The sequence below is a fragment of the Chroicocephalus ridibundus genome, chromosome 9 (assembly GCF_963924245.1).
Source record: "Chroicocephalus ridibundus chromosome 9, bChrRid1.1, whole genome shotgun sequence".
NCBI classification, from domain to species: domain Eukaryota; kingdom Metazoa; phylum Chordata; class Aves; order Charadriiformes; family Laridae; genus Chroicocephalus; species Chroicocephalus ridibundus.
Window position 1 is genome coordinate 48,273,978 of NC_086292.1, and position 22,373 is coordinate 48,296,350.

At 42.2% G+C, this 22,373-nt stretch overlaps 1 protein-coding gene across 1 annotated transcript in view; it reads left to right on the forward strand.

Annotated features, from left to right (window-relative positions):
• Positions 1-1,775: 1,775 nt before the first annotated feature.
• The window catches only part of SMAD3 (SMAD family member 3), a 77,520-nt gene continuing 56,922 nt past the window's right edge, over positions 1,776-22,373 (forward strand). The window contains exon 1 of the mRNA XM_063346210.1: positions 1,776-2,304. Coding sequence (XP_063202280.1) covers positions 2,099-2,304 — 206 coding nt within the window. The 5' untranslated portion in view covers positions 1,776-2,098. The remainder of the gene's footprint in view (positions 2,305-22,373) is intronic.

The following is a 22,373-nucleotide window of genomic DNA, read 5'->3' on the forward strand; positions in this document are numbered from 1 at the left end:
GAATGCTGGAGAAAAAAAAAAATAAAGAGAAGGGAGTATTTAATTTGTACCCAATATTGATATTTCAAAATTTGTTACTGTCAATTTGGAATAAAACACTCTGTCTGTTTTAAACCCCTGTGAAAGCCAAGCCAGTTGCCTCTGAGCCTCAGATGCTGTCTGAACCCAGAGGTTCCTAACTTGCCCCAAGGCAATCCGAACGGCTGCCTGATTCGAATCCGCAGGCAGGGGAAGTTTTTGGATGCTGGCTTTCGAGGAGTCTCCCCACTGTGTTGTGCTGGAACCTGGAATATGAGAATGTGGGTTGGCAAGAATCTGCGTGTCTGGGAGCTGCCGAGCAGCGCCAGAGGCTTCCCGAATTTGGGCTCACCATCATCCCTTCTGATAGGATGGGGAAAATTGGGAAGCAACTCTCAGCTCGAAACCTCACAATCTGGGAGCTGGGTCCCCTGAAACTTTTCCCCCTGTGTTCCTGGGCAGCTGTTGTGAGGAGCCGTGAAGCAGCTGGAGTTCAGAAACGCGAACTAGCCTCGGTGGAGGCACCTGGTGCCTCTGCAGGTGGCCCCCAGCCTCCTTGGTGCTTGCCAGGCTGCTGTGCGTGCTGCTTGGCGCAATTTCGGGGTGGTTTATCAGAGAACTGGAGCCCTGAGGAGCTATGGTTTGTGGTTTTTTTCGGGCTTAGGCTCCCTTTCAGCATGGAGGGGGCGATGCTTGAGGCTGGGGAGTGTGACAGCCCAGTCTATCCAGCAATGGAAAGTGCGAAACTGGAAATTTACCTGGATGCCACCCTGAGTCAGCCAAAACCGACGTATCTCTACCAAACACCTAGATCTGAACAAACTGTCGTCCTCTGACAAAAATATTCCGTCTGAGAATTTCTGACCAGGTCTGGTAGTAAACATCTCCAGGGTGTCATTTGTGCCTGATACAGGGTAAAAATTATTTGGGTACCTGGTGCTCGGAGTGGAAAGATGAGGGAATGGAATAGTAAATTTAAGGGGTTGAAAAAAAACCCTGCTGATTGTCTGAGCACAGCTGACCAAGTCGTGTTCAGCTATCTCTGTGTGGAAACACCTTTCCACGGAGGAAAGAGCCGTGGTGGGGGCTGCATCCATCCCACCCTGCCCAAGGACCCTCCGTCCCTTCCTCTCACCGAGGGGGACTTTGTCGCTTGTGTTTATTTTTGCTGCCTCCCTCCCTCACTGGGCTTTCTCCCTGGCACCGCTCCTTAACTCCCCTGTGGGCTTTTACGGCCGCGCTGACCATCCCTGTGAGCCCACGGTCCCGGCCGGCCCCGAGGAGGGTGAACCCGCACCGCCGGCCTCCCTGCGGGGATCCGCCGCCTCGGCGGGTCTCCGGGCCGTGGGGGAGCCGAGGGGACGCGGCTGGGACGGGCAGAGCCCCCGGGGGTCTCCCGGGGCGGGCTGTGGACGCTCCTTCCCGCCGCGGCGGCCCTGAGGGGAGCTTCCCGCCCTGCGCTCTGAGGGGGCTGGCGGCGGGAAGGCCGCGGGCGCCCGGCGCCGCTGAGGGGGCGCCGCGCCGGAGCGGGACTGAGGGAGGGAGAGCCCCGTCCCGCCCGGAGAGCGGGGGCCTCTGCCGGGAGCGCGGGGGCTGGCGGCGGCGGGGAGGAGTAGTGGGGGAGCGGAGTTCCCGGCGGGCCGGCCGCCTCCCCGCCCTCCCTCGGCGGCGTGAGTGAGCGTGTTTGGGAGGGAAGGAGGGGGTGGAAGCCGGGCCGGGGCGGCCAGCAGGCAATTTGCATGAGAGACAGACTGGGAATGAGCTGGAGTGGGCGCCTCTCCGCGCACACAGAGCGGGGCAGGAGGGGGAGGAGGGAGCTGCCGCCGCCGCCGCCGCAGTCGGGGAGAGCCGGCGAACTCCGGGCAAAGTTTGGTGCCGCGGGCCCGAGGCGCTGAGGCACCGGCGGGGCGGGCGAACGGAGCGGCGCGGCGCCGGGCCAGGCCAGGCCACCGCCGCCCCGGGGCCGGGCTTTGTGCTGCCCGCGGCGCGGCGGGGCCTGCGCGGAGCGGAGCGGCGGGGGGCGGCGGGGAGAGCGCGGAGCCAGCAGCGGGGCGCTGCCGGCCCTGCCGGGCGAGCCAGCATGTCCTCCATCCTGCCTTTCACTCCTCCCATCGTCAAGCGGCTCCTGGGCTGGAAGAAAGGGGAGCAGAACGGGCAGGAGGAGAAATGGTGCGAGAAGGCGGTGAAGAGCCTGGTGAAGAAGCTGAAGAAGACGGGGCAGCTGGACGAGCTGGAGAAGGCGATCACCACGCAGAACATCAACACCAAGTGCATCACCATCCCCAGGTGAGGGGGGGTGCGGTGGCGAGCACGCAAACCGAGGGGCGCCCCCGGCAGCCGCCGGTCCCCCCGGGGGGGGCTCGGGGGCCCTTCGGTAGCAGCGTTCTCCCGGGGGACTCGGCGTGCTCTGGCACAGCCTGGGAGAGGGATTGTTTTGCTTTCCAGCCCCGCCGCGCTTCGATGCGGCGTTAGTCCTCTCCTGCGTGCCCCATCCTGGCTCTATATATAGTTTAAATTAAAAAAAAAAATAATAAAATAAATAACTGCCTACAGAATTTGATTGCTATCTAGTAACAAGAGAGGAAGAAAGTAAGAGGGGAATGTAAGGGAGAAAATATGTCTCCAGCTGAGATGAAAAAAAAAGTTGGAAGCGCTCTGGATTACAGTTATTGTGGATACTCTCATTGTCAAAAGTTTCGGCGTGTTCCCCAGTACAGTTACGTTCAGATTTTCTTTTGATTAATGGATCAGAAAATGGTTTTGTTTGCGTTGCTTGGTTTCTTCCATATTAGCTAGACAGATATTACTGTGCATATGTTTTCAAATTACTTTTTAAATCGGGAATGCAAATGGCATAGCTGAAGGGGATTGTTTGGGGTGCAAAAGAAAGCATGTGAGGGTGAATATAACTGGGTTTTTTTATTTTTTTGAGTTAACATAGGTTTTATTTTTAGCCTCAAGTCTGAGATCGATCCCATAAGACCATTATAAATCATAAAGGATGTGTAGATAAGTATCCCATCTAAGAAAAATTTTCCGAGTAACTTTCGAATAGCTGGCCATGAGTGGTGTTTTAATGCTGAAGAGTTGTTGATTTCTGTGGGCTCAGCCGGATGACTGCTGATTCTGTTACTGATTGTTGTTTGAGGGTACTTTTTTTTTTTTTAAACAAAGGCCAAAGTTCATCCCAAATATTTGAATGCTGCATAATTGTGTGCTTCTGTGTGAGAAGATATCTGTGTGTGTGTGTGTATTCATGCTTCTCTCTCGCACAAACAAATGTATGCTTTCTTGGTTGTCAGAATGATTTAATATGCAGTAGCTAATACAAAGCAGCATCTGTTGCATGAAGAAGTGAAGCAAGTAGCTTAGAAATGTGGATATTTGGAACTCCTAAAATTTTCTTCCAGCGACTATAGTGGTTTTTTTTTTTAAGGGAAAAATAAAGTCTCCTTATCTTTTTGTTGCTGAATGACTGTGGCTAAGATTTTGGCCAGTTATGCAAACAGACCTCAGCCTTTGTTAGAGCTACTCTGGGTTCGCCTAGTTGGACCAGAGATCAAAACATGTAGAGCTACCACCTGTACATGTGGCCTTAAAAGCTATGTTTTTAAATTCTTGGTAAGCAGTGTGCTTCCCACATAGATAATATCCTATATAAACCATTTCCCTGAAATACTTACCATTTCAAAAGAAGAAAATGACTTGAGTAGCCCTGCTGATGTGACCTGAGTGTTGTGTCTAGCTGATGCTGACCTATTAGGGAGCAGAGCATGAAGCCTCTTGGTGGTACTCTTACTAGTAACAAGGTGGTTTAGATAAGGGAGGAAGGTTTTGATATTTTATGATTCCAAGGAAGCAAAAAGATGGGTGGAGTAGGATGCTTTAATTTAGAAAAATAATGTTAAATCTTGAAAATAACAGCATAAGCAGATGTCCCGAGTCATAAATGTTATCATGTCCAGAGATTGTCCTGGCTGTTCCTGCTGTGCAGAAGTGAATGTCTGTTTCTTCAAGACCTTGCTCTGTTAAAGGAAATCTGTACAAAAATTTAAACATTTCATGTTCACCTATGACGCAGAGCCTGGATTCTGCAGATCGTAAACCTTGGTATGGGGGAAAGCGTGTCCTCCGATCAAGACGGAAGTGTCAGCATATTTTGATGGTAGCTCCTTATGCCTTGGCACTAGTTTTTAAACACTACACTTCATATGTACTTTTATTATTGTTTCGTATGTATATTACAGAGATCCAGATAAGCATGGTTAGGTTAGTCTGTGCTGGACCCTCTGTAGCAGCATACCAAGGGTTCAGTATCTGTATGTCAGAGATTGGGGAATGGTGTGGAAATGTGAAACAACTTGTCTAGAAGTCAGTGGCAGAGCTGGAACTGTAACTAGGCCTTGTGATGTTAAGAGCTGTGTCTTCTCCTCTGGACTGCACTGTTTGTCCTAATGTATCTGTGAATCTGATTATTGTGTCATTTGAAATTAGCGTTTGCAGGACAATTTTAGTATGGTTTTAGTTTGTTGTTCGTTTTTGTTGTTTGTTTTGTTGGTGTTTGGTTTTTTTTTTAAATAATCCTACATATGTCACTTTACTATGTAGTCAAGTAAGTATGTTGGGGGGAAAAAGAGGGGGAAAAAACATCATTAGGGATTAGATCATGTTGTGCATTGTCTGTAATGCATCAGTAGACTGAATTACAGTGGAGCTATGCCAGTGATGACTCCGGCCCAGCAGGAGTAGGGTAAGTCCAAAATTAGCTATTGTATCCATGAGACGAAGCAAGTTTCAGATGTAAAAGTGCTTGAGCTTTGCAGAAATGTTGCTCATGGGAATAAAGGCTACACAGCAAATTCCTGTAGTGATCAGGTGGGATTGTTTGAAGAAAGAACCAAAAAAAAAAATAATTTTTGTTATAGGGCTAAGGAACTGGAATACCAAATTTATTCCTGCTGTCATTTTTATCTGCTTGGAACTGGAAATATACATGCTACACTTTATCTGCTGGCAGATTATTAAATAATGAATAGTTAATTTGTTTGTATGTTTGTTCAGCATGTATTACTTTTCCAAGTGCTCCATTTGTAAGATGATGTGGCAGACACCCCAGGCCCCAGGTTTTCTGTTGGAAGGACCTGTGGCAGGTAGCAAAAGGCTGGAGAGGCTTTCAGGGATTTCAGTGTAATGCTCTGCTGGCAGGATTTTTCCTCCTTTTTTCTGCTGCAACAGGAAGTAGTTTTCACCTGACAAACCTACCAGTCTCAGACCATCTGATTGTTTCTTTTGCCACAGTTACTGGTGCTCGGCAGAATGGCTGGTTTAGAGGACCTTCCTCGCTCCCTCATCTGGTGCACTGCTGCCCAAGCCCATCCTTCTCCAGAAGGGAGCTGCCTTTAAACCTCTGTGCACTAAGATGGTGGGCTTTGGTGTCAGGAGCTGACCTGGTGAGTTGTAGCAAGCTGGGTCTGCATAGCAGTAAGATGCTTTTTCGTACTGTATGGGGTGATGAAGTTGAAAATACACATTCTTTTGTCGATTAAAATATGTCCATTGTGGTAGTTGCATTGACATTGAAAGCCTAGCTTTCAGGATGGGCGTTTTTATCACTTTTCAGACAAGCTTGAGGATAGTGTGCCATTAGCATGTACCCCAGCACAGCCAGGTGTTTGAGTTTGTGGCCTCTCTGATTTGCTCCGTGAACAAGCTTAGGTCTGCTCCAGCTGGTACTGGATTTTTTGAATTTTTGATGGCTCTATTTGCTTCTAAGACCAAAGAGTGTGGTCAGCATGGAATCTGGTGGCAGCAAAGTCTACAGCTGACATACCTGCAGAACCCTATGGACTTCATTGCTCTTGTCCCAGGGGTGAGTTTCTGATACTGTTCCTGATCTGAAGAGGGGCCATACCGTGCACCTGACAAACCGTTAGCATTTTGCCCTAGAAATAAAGTGCATTAGGCTGAACTGTGATGAGTTTTTAACTCATAACCTATATAGGGGTCTGAACTGCAGAAGCCAGGAACGTGTGATGAATGCTTAGTAATTTCTAAAAGCTGTGCAGTGTATATAGTCTTACTGATATGGGGCAAGATAGTAAATACTTTGTGTCAGTGCTTTTTTAGTGGTACTACACATATTAAGACATAAATCTCATGACATTTTGTAGTATATTTTCATATGCATATTTTTCTTTTGAACCTATTACTGTATTTAGTTTTTTTTGTATCACCAGTGGTTTTAGGGGAGCCAGGATTCTTGTATGTGAGGAACACCTTCTTTTAAGTGGTGTTTTTTTTTAATTTAGAAAGTAGTTTGGAAGAGAGGTGGGTGTTATTTCTTGTGCAACTCATCTGATAAGGATAGAATGTACCAACTGAAATGAAAACATGGTGCATTTGCTTTTTAAAAGCAGCTGAACAAGGTGTTCCTTAAACGATTTGAATTTTGGTGGGGAAAACCAGGGATAATATGTGTAAGTGATTTTAGGAACATCTTGGGTGTAAGCGTACCTTCTGTTGTGTTGGTAGTTGACCACACAATATTTACAAGAATTGACCGTGTTCTTAGGATTGCCGTGATACCAGGAAAATATGAAAACTGTAAATATAGTAAGTGGCAGAGGCTGTCTGCAAGACCGTGAAGTATGTTCTTCTTTTGAGAGTGCTGCCTGTCTGGTTTCAGTAATAAGCAAAGGGCCAGTCATAGTTTTGTGTGTGTCCACACACACAATTTGTATTTTATTTTTTTTTTAATGCCAATTTTAAACTACCTTGTTTTCAGTTTGGCCCGTCCCTGTATGTAAGGGGCTTTAATATTGCATAGATTTGTTCCAGAGTGTCTGTGCTTCAGGTTAGATTGGTGTGACGGTGATGTGCTGGAGATCATTACAGTACAGTCCCTGTGCACAAACACAGTCTCACTGCCCTTATGATTATTAGCTCCCTGTTGCCAGTAATTTTACTGCTATAGAGCTGTGTGCACTAACCTATGTACTGACCTGGCTTTATGGGCAGGATTTTACAGCCCTATCCTAACCTTTGTGCTGCCACAACTGTGCAGCTAGCAGTACCCGCGTGAGCGAGTTTAGCTGCGGCAGTGATAGCTGCAGGGTGGACACCGCTTGAAAAATCTATTTGTAACTAGCTTTTGTGGCATTAATGTGACTTTGCAGATCAGATCTAAAGGTGATAAACTGCTAAGTAAGTGTGCATAGGCCTTTAGTCTGGTGTACTTTCTGCCTGCAGTCCCACTTGTCCATCAGTACCTTTCTCAACTTCCTCCTTGTCATCTCCCCAAAGGTCAAACCCGCCTCTCTGGGCACAGGGAGGTTTCTGCTCCGCACAGCCCCCCCAGCTTCTTCTTGCCACCCTTGCGTCGGACTCTCTGCCTCTTATATTAGCCTGGATAATAGCACCTGTGGCTGACTTCTAGTCCATGCTATGCCATTTTAAAAAACAAAATGCTACTGTTAAGCTAAAGCTGTTGATAGAACGAGTTGGGAAGCAACTCCGCATTCAGCTCTATTGGCAGAGACGAAGGAACTGGAGAAAGGAGGGAGGACAGGGGAGAAAGGATTGTCCAGCATCACAGCCCCTTCCCTCAAAGTCATGGATGCTGGAATAGCATGTCTTGGGCACAGCCCGTGGTAAAATGTCTTCTCAAAGTTGTAATCTCTCCGTCAGCAGCCAATACAATGCAGAACCTTCTGTTGTTGGTTTGTTGTTTTTTTTTCTGAGATGTGCAGGCCATCTAACATTATGCATTAAAACCAGTGGTAAAACTCCTCTTGACTTGAAAGACAGCACAGCAATGCTTATATAGAACGTTGATGGGCTAAGGGGAAAAAATGTATTTTACCATTTGTTGAGATGTTTTCAAATATTCCTCTCTCTGCCTTTTTTTCACCTCCCCTTTCTCAAGAGACTAAAATATTTAAAATAGCTTCTGAAAGGACTCATAAGATTCTCATTATATTGTGTAGTAAGTGTTGAATCTTTGTGAAATAAAATGTTTAAAATGGTTGCTTAACTTTTATAGTATTAGGAAAAACCCTGAACATTGCAGTCATTTAAATATAATGAGAAATAAATGCAAAAAATTGATGAAATCAAGAAATACACACTGTATGGGATTATCACATCAGGGATCCAATTAAAATGAGTTCTTCTAATAAATATTGGTTTAATAATGTAAACTTGTGATCGCTATATTATTGCAACAAAAATAAAATTAACAAGATTTAATGGACTGAGCAGCTATTAATTTTCACTTGTTAATTTATTAGGAGCTTCTAATGCTGTTAGATGCACAATAATGCCATTATCCTGCGTGAACTACTTTATTAAATAAATAGGGCCAAACGGTGCTTGAATTAAATTGAAATCAGATTTTATTCCCAAATTATCTTTTCCTGGTTTTTATTTTTATATTATTTTTTTTTTCTAGCTTTCCTGTATTGAGTGCAATTAAATTTTCAGGGATGGGATGCAGCACTCTCTTCCAGTAAGGCTTATGAATAGTCCTAATTAACTTTTGTCCTTGTCTGCCTTGATGTGCTGTGTAAAACGCTTTTTCCAGTCCAAAGCTGATTGTGTTGATTGGCAGCAAAGAGAGCAGGCAGGAGCGAGGGGAATAAAGACAGGGCAGAGGTTCTTGTCCAGACACTCCAGTTCTAGTAGGCTGACTCCACCAAGCTTAGCAAATGTTTGCTAATTACATTTTGTTACACGTGACTTCAGTCCAAACATAAAGACAAGGAAGTTGGTAATAATTGGACTCTTGCAGATTTCACTGGTAGCACAACTTTCCGTGTAACTGAAGAGACAATAATGTGTCAATTGTTGCAGTTAACACTGCTTTTAAGGATGTTTTGAAGCCTTTTAGACCTGATCCTCATTTGCTCCCACATCTCTTTACCATCACTGTCAGACTTGCCCTTAGGCAAGCAGGAATGTTTCATTGCCACTGGTACTGTGGCTCTGTAGAAACAGAATAAAGAGCCCAAGCTCTTTTCTTTCTGTGTTAAAGGCTTGATCCTTCAGAAGCATAGGTCACGAATGTGAGCAGGAATAAACTAGTTGTGCGTAGTAATAGGAGCCCTATTAAAAAAAAAGCCCAGCCAGGTAAGAAATAATAATGCCCCACTTTTTAGAGGATCACCCAGGAATTGTGTGAGCTCCAGAATAGGAAATCTTCACTGACAACTAAGAAGCCTGTTAAAGCCAATCTGCTGTAGCCACACTGTTTTGGGTACCCAAATTTGCTCATTTAGCGACAAGGTGGTTTTCTCTATCCTACATGGCTGTGCGTGGTGCAGACAGACTTGAGGCTATTCAAAATGAGCAGGACAGGAAATCTGTGGGATTGTGTGCCACAGCAATTTCTCCAAGTCTTGAACCACCGTTTCTTCATTTACAGTGGAGAATTTCCAGGTGAACAGGCGTTACTCAGCGTGAGCCATGATTGCTGATACTGGCCTTGCTTGCATCAGGAACACACTGCTGAAGTGGCGGCTGTCAGTGGGTGGGAGCAGCACTGGGGAAAGGACATGGGGAAACACGGGGAGAAAATGGTAGTTTTTCCTTGTGAGTTTGATTCTTCAACCTGCTTGTGTTCAGAATCGTGCTACCCCATGAGGAGTCAATTTGACTGCATTTTTAAAGCGTTAGGAGCTGCTGTTGATGTGGAAGTCATGATGAAATTATAAATCTTACTGGTGAGCCTCATGAAAGAACATACTTAAAAATCCAGTAAAACCAACTTGTTAGAAATGTAACCTGTGTAAGTTTAGGAAGGGTGAATAGGTGATCTTGATAACTTTTATTTGTCACTAGAAATACCTTTACAGCTCCCATTCTGTTCAGCACTGAGGTTATGAGGGCAAAGAAGCTGCACGTTTCAGGTAGTTGTGTGACTGGGGTCTGTGTGTGCCTGCCTTGTCCTAGGGCACCTGCACCACCGCAGGTGGGCTGTGTGCCTGACCCTGTGAACGGGAGCATCTGCTTTTTGATCTCGGGAGGAACGTGCATCAGTTTACAAAAGGTGAGGTCTGTGAATTCTGGAGAGAAGACTGCAGGACACAAGGTGTCAGGAGAGTCTGTCTGCCTGGGGCCCTTGCTTCCTGCAGGCTTTGGGGTCCTCAGGAAGGAGAGTCTCAGGGATGAGATAGTAGGTGGACCGTCCTTAACTCACTTCATAATTAGTAGTTATCTAATCTGAAAATCTTGTTAAACTTTTACTTACAAGTTGTGTCATAGGAAAGGTCAGAGATTATCTTTGAATTGGTGATGTTTGTTAACCATAATGCAATCTTTTTAAAAAAGGAAGTCAAAACAGAAATTTCCTCTTTTGTGGTGAAGTTGCAACCAGCAATGTTTGAGTGATGGATGCTCATACTGACTCTCCCTTTTCACAATACAAGAGGAAAAACTGTCCTTCCTGTTCTAGTTGCTTGAACATGAAAAGAGAAATTCACTTACTCTTCACAGATGTAGAACAGTTAAAGTTCACAAAAATATTGGGCTTAGTAGAAGACATCTACATCTGTGGAACATGAGAATGCCTGTTTGTTTTTGTGTTGAATGTGCACCTGTTGCTGCTTTACCTACTTGACAACTAGAGAACACTTTTTCCCCAAAGTTTCTCTTCCCTCCATAACTGGATTTTAAGCGTTGCTGTGTGGGAAGACCCAACTATAAGCACCTTTAATTTTGTTAATACTGGGAAAGACCAGATGTGGTTTTTTTCATAGAGATACAAAGTCTGTGGTTTCCATACATGTGGAACTGTACAGAAAGGTCCTTTTCTTATTGTTATTTGTTGAACAAATTGTTGCTCCCCTTGAGTTAGATGCATAGCCAATTTGTAGCACACATGTAACAGTACCTGGAAAAATTATATCAGTGTGTAAAAAGCACTCTGCTTAAGAGAAAGGCTAATAAGCAGATGGAGTCTGAGTCTTTTCCCACTCGTTTTGCATTTGTGTAATTATATGTATTTCAGTAAATTTACTTCTGATTTACATGCAAGTGAAAGGAAAGCCAGGCCAGCACACAAAAGCAGTGAACTGAAAAAGGAGAGAGGTGTTTGTAGGTTGAATATTATACATTTTTCTCTTTTAAATTCAGGGCTTTTGAGGGTCCTGTAGGTTCTTCTTTGCAGGACTTGAAGCCTGCCCAGCAGAGGCTGTGAGGCCTGAGGGTTCCAGTCCCACGAAGACTGGACCTGTCAGCCCTGGGCTGGAAATGTGGCAGCAAGCCAGGCTGGATTAGCTGGAAGTTTGTTGAAAACGATACTTCTCTGCAAAGTATGATTTTTGGAGGAACTTCTCGCTCATGTTTCATTGAGGGTTTTCTGATGGACACTAGTGTGGCTCTGGCATTGATCCCTCCACATTTTGTAGCTGAGATACCACTGGTGGCAGGTAGTGGCAGAAGGCGGCATTTGGCTGTTCTCACTGTGGTGGTTTTCTTTCATTTTTTTATTTTTTTTTTAAGCCATTTTTAACCAGCTTGCATACCAATGGTGAAGGCCTTATAGCGTGCTTCTCCTTGAGCCCCCTTCCCACCTCCCCTGCTCCACAGCTACACAAATACAGGAAGGAGTAGGGTTTCCTCTTGCGTGGCCTAGATAAAAGTCCACCCACAATTCCAGGCCTTGAACTCAGAAGAGCACAAGGCCTGCTAATAACATCTATCCTTTCTTTCTTCCTCCACCGTCAGCAGCCTGTTAGAGGAAAGGTCTAGAATGGTTATTGATGTTGGCTTGAAAACTCCAAGCAAAACTCCAGTGAACTCTGGAGACCCCAGATTAATTACCTTGTAAGAGTTTCACTGTTTTGGAATGGTGAAATTGCCTATTATTTGCCTAATCTTTCTCCATATCAGCTTCTTGGACCTAAATTTCCCTGACTTACTGAACATAAGCTTCACCATAAGTCAAAACTGTCTTTTTGACCTGTTTAATGTGACTGGTTTGTTTTCAAAATCTTGTGGCTTTAGGGTTTTTTTTAATTTATTTTTTTATGGCCAGTGGAGTTTTTGCAGAAGATGACTCTTAGAATGGTGGAAAGTGAAAACCAGCTGATTTGAAACCATTGCATTAGAAAGAAGCTTTATAAAATAACTAAATGTAATTTCTTTTTTTAAAAGTAGATAATCGCTGTCTGATTATCAAAGCTACTACTACTTTATAGCTGATTTCTGTCACCAGTACAAGTCTGGGGGCAGCCTGCAAACTGTTTAGAGCTTTGCTCTGAATTAGATGCCATAAATTACTTGCGTGTAGGTAGACAGCTGATCATTGAAGCTTTTCCCCAAATCTGGTTTTGCTTGTTTGGTAGAACTGTAGGCTGAAAGTTCATGTGTAGAGTTGCAATTGCATATTTGTTTTTCTCAGTCATAAGTGAATTAAGATAGGTTTTCAGTTGTGGATTACTGCATAATGAATGTACATTGTGGTTAGGGAAGCCTGAAAACATCAGGTTTTGTTCCATACCACTATGAAACATTGAGCAAAACGTTTAACCTGCTCGTACCTTACTCTTAACTACCTAGCAAATACAGTACTTGTCTCACAAGGATGTCAGGGAATTTAATAACAGTTGTGAAAATCTCTTAAAATCTCAAGAGAGAGATTCTTTTGCAAAACCCAACACCTTGCTACTTTAAAAAGCTTTCTGTTGCTGTTCAGCATCTTGTTTGTACTAAGAAAGCAGTTTTAATTTTTGTTGGAAACGGTCTTTGAAAATACATAGGTGCTACGTCAGTGAGAATGTTAGAATTCTGTAGATGTTTAGTGGTAAACCTTAACTGGGTTTGCATAATGTTTATCTATTTATCTCTCTGCTAGTGCCTCCTGTACACATGGAATATTTTGACTGGTTGATACACGTCATACCACAGTGGTCTGCTACTGAGCTGAAGCTTGAAGTCTGTTAGCACAAGTCCAGGGGAAATGCTATACGTGTAGTCTCATGTTTTCATTTAAGTAATATTGTATAACCATATGTAAATTTAATGCCATCCAAATACAAAATGTTAAATGAAATAAATGTGCGTCTGTCAAGTGATTGTGCTGTTGTTAGTGGACTTTTACAACCATGACCCACAGCAACATGAGTTGGAAAAACTAAGCATTTCTTTACCTAAAGCTTTGTCTTTTACTGAATATTTTGGCAGCCACTGAGAGTAGTGGGCAGTCACATCTATTTGCTTTAAAACTCCTTTGCATCTGAAGACTTCTGGTGAATTGTTCCGAAAGAGATGACTGAAAACTAATAGCTGGCCATCTGGCTGGAAAAAACATTATTAATTAAGCTTTGTCTTTTAAATCATTAACAAGTTTGAAATAAATGCTCTTTTGAAAGGTATTGAAGCAAGTTGAATTTGGATGCTTGCTGTGGGAAACAGTGTATTTAGTGTATCTCCTCACTAAAATGAAGGATTTAGAATTAACGCTTGAGATCATGGGTACTTAGATTTCCTAAGAGCAAAACAACCTCCGGATTAGTCCTTGTGTGTTTTAAATGGTTACTTTCTTTGAAGGACAACAGTTAAGCTCTGATGCTGTCAGCTACTCACATTTAAAAATTATTAAAAAATTATCTTTACTATACAATGTTCACTGAGTTCCTTTAAAGACCTTTTCATTATGGCCATTCCACAACCTGTTGAACGGGGAGCCTTCAAAGTGACCTCTCATTTTATATCATGGATCTTAAAAGTCCTTTATAGCAGAAGGTTTTTTACCCCCTTTTGCTGATGCGGAGAGTGAAGTCCCAAGAACTTGGTTGACTCACCCGAGGTTCATGGGGGACAGAGGCAAAGGAATGTTTAGGGTGCAGACATCCTAAGGCCTGCTGCAGTGTTCCATATACAAGACAGAAGTGACATTACTCTTGAGAGTGTGTCTTCCCATTCTCTGGATGGAAAACAGGAGTCGGTTTGAAAGCTGCTCTTTTTGCATTGCACCAATAATTTGTAACATATTCATAATGTAGCACTGATAAATGTATTCATAAAACTAATTTTCATTTAAATACAGGAAGAGGTCTCTAGAATTTTAGAATCACAGAATCATCGAATGGTTTGGATTGGAAGGGAGCTTCGAAGATGATCTGGTCCAGCTCCCTGCCATAGTCAGGGACATCTTTCACTACATCCAGTTACTCAAAGCTCCGTCCCACATGACTTTGACGCACTTCCAATGATGGGGCATTCACAGCTTCTCTGGGCAACCTACATACAAAGAAAGTATGAAAGTGCTGAGGATGTACCTCCTTGGATACTCGAGAGATGGTATTTCGTTCTGCATGCAGACTTAAAATGGGCACAGATTATTTTCCAGACTTAAAATGGGTACAGGTCCCTATTGTCTTGATTTTTCAGTACCTTAAGTGTACCTAGCAATTCTTATTGATATGCTTGAGGGCCAGAAGAACAAGCTTTCGTTAAAACCTGTCTGTAAGTATCGTAGTTACTAATGATTGCGCTTGGAGAACACTGTCATAGGATATCAGAAGAACTGTATAGCCATTTATATACGTGGAAAGGTGTTTAGTCATAAAGGGAGAACTCTTAAATAGTGTTCTGGGTTAAAATAACAGTTTCATGTAAAGAACCCCTCGGGTTTTTTTCCTCCCTTCAGTTTTCCGTTTTTTGCTAATGGTGGCTGTGCTGTGAAATATTTGGTGTGTGAGACACGTGAACGCATATAAGCAAGTGAAGGCCTTGGAAATCGTGGCTTGAAGTTGAGTTTTGTAAGTCACTGCTTTGCATGCCAGGCTCTACTGGCTTGAAAGCCCTGTTGAGATAGCTGCTTCTAAACAGGAATAAAAATAGACATTTGAATGTTCTGATTTTAGAAAAAAAAAAAGGCATTTATTGGATTATGATTGGCTGGCGACTTTGAAGCTGGAGACAGTTTTATGTTACAGAGCTTCTCACTCTGCTTATTCTCTCAGTTCCCGTTCTTCCCCCCTCTCTTTTTCTTTTTTTCTTTTTTTTCCTCTTTTCTTGCTTTGTGTTTTTAGGATGGCATTTCAGTGTTTCTGCTGTACTGGCAGGCCAACTATTCCAGAAGAAAAATAAAGAAGAAAGGTGGGAGGTAGAGCTAATGAGCACTAATAGTCTGTTATTAATTTGGCTTTTGAGTGCTTACATTCAAAGTTTATATGTCTCCAATTTATCTGGTAGTTGATGAAAGATCTGCTTGCACTTGAAGCCATTGATTACATGCATTTTAACAGTCTTTGTGCACTTTGGTAGAAGAGAGGAAAAGTAGGAAGTTTAGGACTGGAGAGAGGCCATTAGAAGTTCTTTGTGCATTTTATATTTTTTTACGTATGTGCACATATATTATTTTTTTCAATGTGTATATAAATAAATAAAAACTTGTGTCCAGTAGAATTACTTCAAGTAGAAACTGGTATTTTAATTAACCATTCTATGGAGGAAACAAAAAAAAGAAAGTATTGTAACTTCATTTAAAAAAAAAAGTTAACGGTCTATTAACAGTTGAACAAAATGCGAACAGCCCTTGTTTAGAATGTACATGTGCCTACAAAAATGAAATAATGGGATAGTGGTTTTCCAGTCAGCTCTAATGCTGATCAGAGATTTGAGTTGCTTCAAGGGCATAAAAGCAGGGAGAGGGAATTCCACAGGGATTGAATTGTGGATTGCATGTGGATATGGAATTCCTTCATCCCTCCTGGGGAAGGGGCCATGGTGCTGTGTGGCCCTGCTAAAACTGTTTTGTGAGGTGCAGCTGACCATAGACTCTTTCCTAATTTGTGCCTTTGTGACTTGCATTCTCCTCTGTGTGTGTGTGGTGGCTTTTTTTGTTTAAATATTATTTTTCTATCTTGTGCTGTGTCTGAGAACCTTAAACAACAGGGAAAGATGGTTACTTGGAGGGAAAGGAAATGAACAAAATTGTTCTTTATTATGAAAACAAAAGTGTGACAATGTTTAAAACAGTCCAGGCATAGGTATTCTTGGTTTTGAAGCCTGAGTGGGATTTGATTTTTCTTATTAGTGCAGTAAATCACACATTTTTTTCATCTGTGTGACTTCAGGGCTGTCATTTTTGCATATGCAGAGTAGCTTTGAATTTACATCGCTATGAGAGAATAACTGGGGAGGCGTAAAAGACTGTCGCACTTTTGCTTTAGAATCACATCTTGGTTTTACAGATCATATCGTATTTCATCCTTAATTTTGGTTTGCAGTCACTGTGCTACTTAGAGCTATGAAAAATATTTTTCTAGGTTCATTTGAGGGTTGGGTGTTTTCAAAAGCTGGCTGAAAGTTGGTGCAGTGTAACTGCATATCTAATGTATTGCTATAAATTAAATCACTGAAGAAGTATTTTTAGAAGGCAAGGATTATTTCAAAACACAGGCCATAGCTTTTCCAACAGCGATTCAGTAAAGTATTCCTGTCGGCTAAAAATTGCACCTCACGTTGAGTTGGATCTAATGCTGGCTTGCAGGATTTTTTTAATTTACTTTTTTTGTACAGCAAGTGAGGTTGTTATTCAAAGGTACTTAGCTTCTTTAGAATAAATATGTCTTTAGAATAAACAGGAGACAAACATGTCTCTTGGTTCACAAAAACTGATATGCGTAGTTTGTTTTGTAGCTATCATGGGGACTGAGGTCTGCTGCTTTATCTGAAATGGGCGATCCTTTGGGAATGCAGTGTACAGGCTTGCTCAGAGGATAACCTTTCTCCGGTTTTATTTTGTGGTGTTATCTACTGGCACAAAAGACTGGAGGAGGAGTAAGCAAGTGAAGTGTTTAAAATTTGCATATGTTTATATCTACTGCAATAGTTTTCAGGGATTGAACGGGAGGTGATTAAGAAAACTACGTTCATGTGTGTTGTGCAGCACAACAGGGATGAAACAGTTCCTGCAGTCTTTTATTTTGGGAAATTTTAAATAAGTTTTCCACAGGCTGAAGAAGTTGAAAGCCATCGTGAATGCATGCAGTTGGCTGGCAGATGCATCCAAGTCAGCTCGTCACAGCAAGCGGTGTTATGTTGGTGGACGTTGTGATAGCAATAACCCCCACTTTTTTTGTCAGTAATTCTTCATCTTGGACTTTAGCCCCAAATATTTTCTTAATATGCCAATAAATGGCAGAGTGGATTTGGACAGAGTAGGCATCTCGGGCTGCACTTTTGGGAGTTGGATTCAGTGACCTTTATGGGTCCCTTCCAACTTGAGATACTCTATGGTCCCGTGATTCTGTGTCTCATAAATGTTTTTTGGAAGCCAAGTTCATTATAACAGAAATGACAATTTCCGAATTATCTCATTTCCATGTACTTTTATGCTGTCATATCTCTACATATTATGATAATGATACATCAGTAACATAATTTTATTTATGGTTTCAGCTTCTACAAGCATAGTTCTTGTTACCTACAAACCACTGCAGGAATATTACTCACTGGGCCAACCACTTGACTTTGAAGAATGTGACTATGATGAAGTGTTATGTTTTCTCACCTCCTACGCCAGTGACTGGTAGTTTCTTGTCGTTGTTGCTACCGGGGACTGTTCAATACAAGTTTGTGGCTTTACTAGCAAATAGGTATGTCCTGATTCCCTGGTGAACAGGCATCTAACCACATGCAAAGCCATTACTGTTGGCCATTTGGTAACTGTCCTTACAAGGTGCCTCTGAAGTGACTAGCAGTGAAGATGCAGATTCCTTTATGCCTTTTGATGTCCCCTTCAAAGAAAAGACTAAATGATGTCTCATTGTGTAAGGTAAGTAGCCTGTTAGTGGTCATGTCCTCCAATAAAGAACTTGAGCTCTTGAGATATCCTTAGTCTAGCACTTTTCATGAGGGTTGAAACCATTTTGCATCCCAGAGCAAGGTGTTACAACAAAGTGAAGTGTGGGTGCAAAACTGTCTGGGCGTTGCTGGACTCTGCAGGGATTTGGTGTTCTTCGTGTGGAACGTGAGTAACCTTGTGGCCCTTGTGCAACAAGTAAATGAGCAGCCTTTGAAATATTCCTCTCTTCTTAACAGAGTCTGGCTTTCTGCAATTTGAGCATTTGTTAGTACGCAGATAAGCTAATTGTACAAGAGACAGCATTACCTGGCAATTGCTTAGTCTTCTCACGTGCAATAATCTGCTACCCAGATATGTTGGAAAAACGCAGATGTGAAGTGTTATAACTTTATGGAACTCTTTTCTTCATTGAAAATTAGATAGACACAGTGCATTTTGTCAGAGATGAGAATATTTCAGAACATGGATGTGGAACTGTCAATGACAGGAATTGTGTCTGGAGTGTACTGAGTGAAAATAAGCTTCTTAAAATCTTTTTCCTTTAAGTTACATCAAAAGAATCTTGTATAATTTTAACATATTTTTATTTTTAACATAACATATTTTAACATAACATTTTACCATCAGGTGGTGGTATTCATATGCATCTCTAATCAATGTGGCATTACTTTTCCTCGTCTTTTTGCCTTAGTTGAAGCCCTTCATGAGATTATTTCAGCTAAAACCTCTCATTGTCTGGCATTTGGTCTCTTCCTCTGCACTAGCAATGCTTAAAGTGATAGATCAGCACCTAATAAAAGCAGGATTATCTCTAAGCTGAAAATAAGTAGAAAGAGCCTACTGTGGAAATTACAGGGTTTGCTTGTCGTTACTGATTCATTTCGTAATACGTGTAGTAACTTTCAGTACAATAATCAGCAAGGTGAGGGTCTTCAGAGGACTTTGCCACTAACTGGTTTTTACTACCTGCAAACTATTTAGACTTTGGCTGTTCAAACTGTTCAGATGATCTCTCCCCAGTCATGCAAATATTGCAAGCTGTTCAGCTTGTTCATTTATTCTGTTGGAAAGGCAGAGGGGGAAAAACAGCCTTGACTTGCACCCTGGAGGGACGCTATGCAAAACCAGTCTAAGGTTTCTGGGGTGGGAGCTGTGGAGTTTTCTATTCTTTTGTTTATTATACTTTGCTTTCTGTCATCTCTTAGCAAATAATGAATAACAGTAATAGTATGCTGGGAGACATGAAATCTGGAAGTGTTTATTACAGTATGTGTGTGAACCATAGTCATCACCAGAACTTATTTTCTCACAGACTGGTCTAGTAACCGCCTGGGGTAAGGAGCTTCCAGCTATCTCTGTAATAAGGTGTCAGGGACTCTGGTATTTCTGCTTCCCAGGTTCCCTGTGCATAGCAATTACTGTCCCTTCTGCAATCAACACCTGTCTCTAATTTCCATTAGTAACAAAGGACTTTGCCTGCTGGATGAAACCCTTTGCTGTTTGTGTATAGAGTACTTTGCTTTTACAGTCAAGGGCTAGGAAACACCACAAAAGCCGATAAAAGCTAAGTGAAGCTGTTGCTGCAGTAGGCCTAAAACAAACATAAAAATTTGAGGTTTTTCCTTCCTTCCCTTCGTGGTTTATTTTTGTCTTTATTTTTGATATGGGGGAGGGTGTGAGTGGGGAAGATTTATCTCTAAGCATCAACACTGAAATTCTGTTGGGGTTTGTGCATACTGTTTGTTGGGCTTTTTTTTTTTTTTTTTTTAATCATCTTCCCTTCCTTTAAGAACTGCTTTCTTCAAATTAAGATTTCCATGGTCTTAGTCCTGCAGTGAGCTTCCCATGGTCAGCCCTGTGTCCGTGTAGAGCTGCAGGAAGCCCTTTTGCCCTGTGAACACTTAAGATGAGTAATAATGGTCCCACCAAGTTCACATGCGCTTGAAGTCAGACGCGTTCTGAAAAGTCTTGCCAGATTGAGTCTCATAGAAGTCAGTGGAACTAATCACTCATCTAAGTCTAACCATACAATTCCCCTCCTAAAACCTGCAGCTGCTCATGCATGGCTGTGGTGTTGCCTGAGGTGGTGTCAGATACATGTGTTTCTGAGGGAGCTGCTTTGCCTGCAGTAATATTTTTTAAATTTTATTTTTCACTTTTCGTAGCAGGTCTTTTTAACAACGGGGTTGTTGCTACTTTGGACTCTAAAAGCATTTTGGAGAAGATTGCTTGTGGAGTGACTTCTTAGCTTGCAGTGACTGCAGTCTGCTTACTAAATATATATTTTATATTATTCTTTGGGATTTTAAAGAAAATGGAACATCAGATAATTAGTTTAGCTTTTTGTTTCTAGAAATCACATCTCTCCTGGCAAGCAAATGTAAAACAGAAGGAAGTGTTCTGGGACTGCATGAGGATGCAGCTTCATGTTACACATCTGATTTAGTCTAATAGTAGATTGCCATTAAAAGGCATAATCCCATTTCTGTCTGTCTGAGTTTGCTGCCTGCTTGTGCGGAGTTTACTCTTGTTCTTAGAGTGGCTTTTTATCTTTATGGCAACAAGATCACCCGGCTTGATATCTTGTAAGTTGTGCACTTTTAAATCAGTCTTGGGGGTAGAGTTTTGACCTGTGTATTGAAATCAGTAACCTGTACAAGTGTGTCTTCTAGAAATGCATCCCATAGCCATTTAAAGATACCAAGACAGAGATTCCACTATGTTCTCCATTTTTTTTCAACAGCTAATAATCTCCTCACATTAAAAAAAAACAAAACAAGTACCATATTTCAGCTGCAATTGGCCTGGTGTCAGCTTACAGCATTGCTTCATTATACCTCTCTTGGCTAGACTGAAGAGTCCTTCAGTATTCACTTTTTCCCCTCCAGTAAACATACTCTTACATTGCTGTGATTCAGTCATCATTCGGTTATTGGCTTAATAAAAACAATGGATTGAAATTCTTCTATCTTTCATTTTAATACACTTTCTTTAGCCCTGAATTGTATTTGTGGATATATTTTAGCAAGCTGTAGACAGCCAATTTCCTTACAAAATTCTAAACGTACTATGTCTAGACAATTACCTTTTATCAACCAAATTTATTCTCTAACAATGAAAGTAATTATGAGAAGACCTTAAAACCAGATTGCCCACAGTTGTGGCGGTCTATAATTCTGCTGTGGTCTTCTAACTTTTTTTACTGGAGATAAAATTTACCGTCTACCTGCCTCTAGAATTCCCTTACCCCTCAGCTGATGTTAAATTTTGTCTCATGTTCAGTGCGTGGTTTTTTTTTTTTAATGTTTTGGTTTGTGTGCCCTTGTAGCTTGTGCAGTTCTTCAGTGGAGCTTTCTGAAGAGCAGTTGTCCCCAGAAGCACAACTTTTGGGTCTGCTGGCTTCAAGAGGGTAAAGGCGCTTAAGTAGCATACTGTGTTGCTGACTTAGTCTGAATTAAAGTCTGTGGTTTGCCTCAGGATTTGAGAGGGATGGGAGAGAGCATGTTGGAACATGGGTGTCCCCATGGCCTGACACTTCTGAGTCTGTGGAAACAAAACTTCAGAAATTCCTCTGTGTAGAGGCAGTGGGAGGTGAGGCAGCTTGCCACGGACCTGACATCTGACTCAAGAGGCTTGATTCTTTCTACCTGGAGAAGTCCTGGGATTATTTTTAGTCCTTCTGATTCTGCTTAGAATTAGTTTTGAATAGTATGGACTATTGTAAGAAGGCGGGCCAATTGCCCGGGAAGGTATCTGAAGAGGTTTCATTAAAAAACCTGTCACCTGTGTTGGAGTAGAACAATGCTGGGTGCTGGACAAGCTCACGTGTGCTATGCTTATCACCAACAGTGAAGCAAGTCAGAGTTTGGATTTGAGTGTGATTTCCGTAATTTTGTGAAAAATGGAAATTTAAGATCTCCTGTATTCTTTCCAATTTATCTTTGTTTTTATTTAAGACGCTAGTGTGATTTTACAGTTTCAGGAGGGGTGTGGGAAAGGCATGTATTAACAGTACTTTAAGTATTTCTTTTATGGGTAAACTCAGGACAAAACAGTATCTTGTTTTTTCAAGCTACACTTAGCATTTCTGCCCTGAGGAGAAGAATATGATTACACAGCATATAAGGCTTGCTTGGACAAGTTGTAATGAATGTTAAATAACTGTTTGGTAGCAGCGCGCGTGCTTTTAACTTAATAAATATACATTGTGGTAATGTTAGAGAAGACCTCAAGATTATAATTATTTGAAATATGCCTTACAAGTGCTTAGCAAAGCAAACTAGTTTGTAGTCTCAGTCAGGAGCACACGCTCTAAGGAGATGCAAGGAATTTTCATTCACCCCATGTGGTTTAAACCAGCAGAAGACATCTGCCTCTTTTTTGGCAGTCAGCTACTTTGCAAGGGCTCTGTAGTGCTCATTGCAGTAAGACTGAAAGATGTATTTAAATACTTGCCTGAATTGGGTCTTGTGATGGCAGGCTGATCTTCAGGTGGCTTAGGAACCCAAAGTTGCTGAAGACCAGTCGAGCATTGACTGTC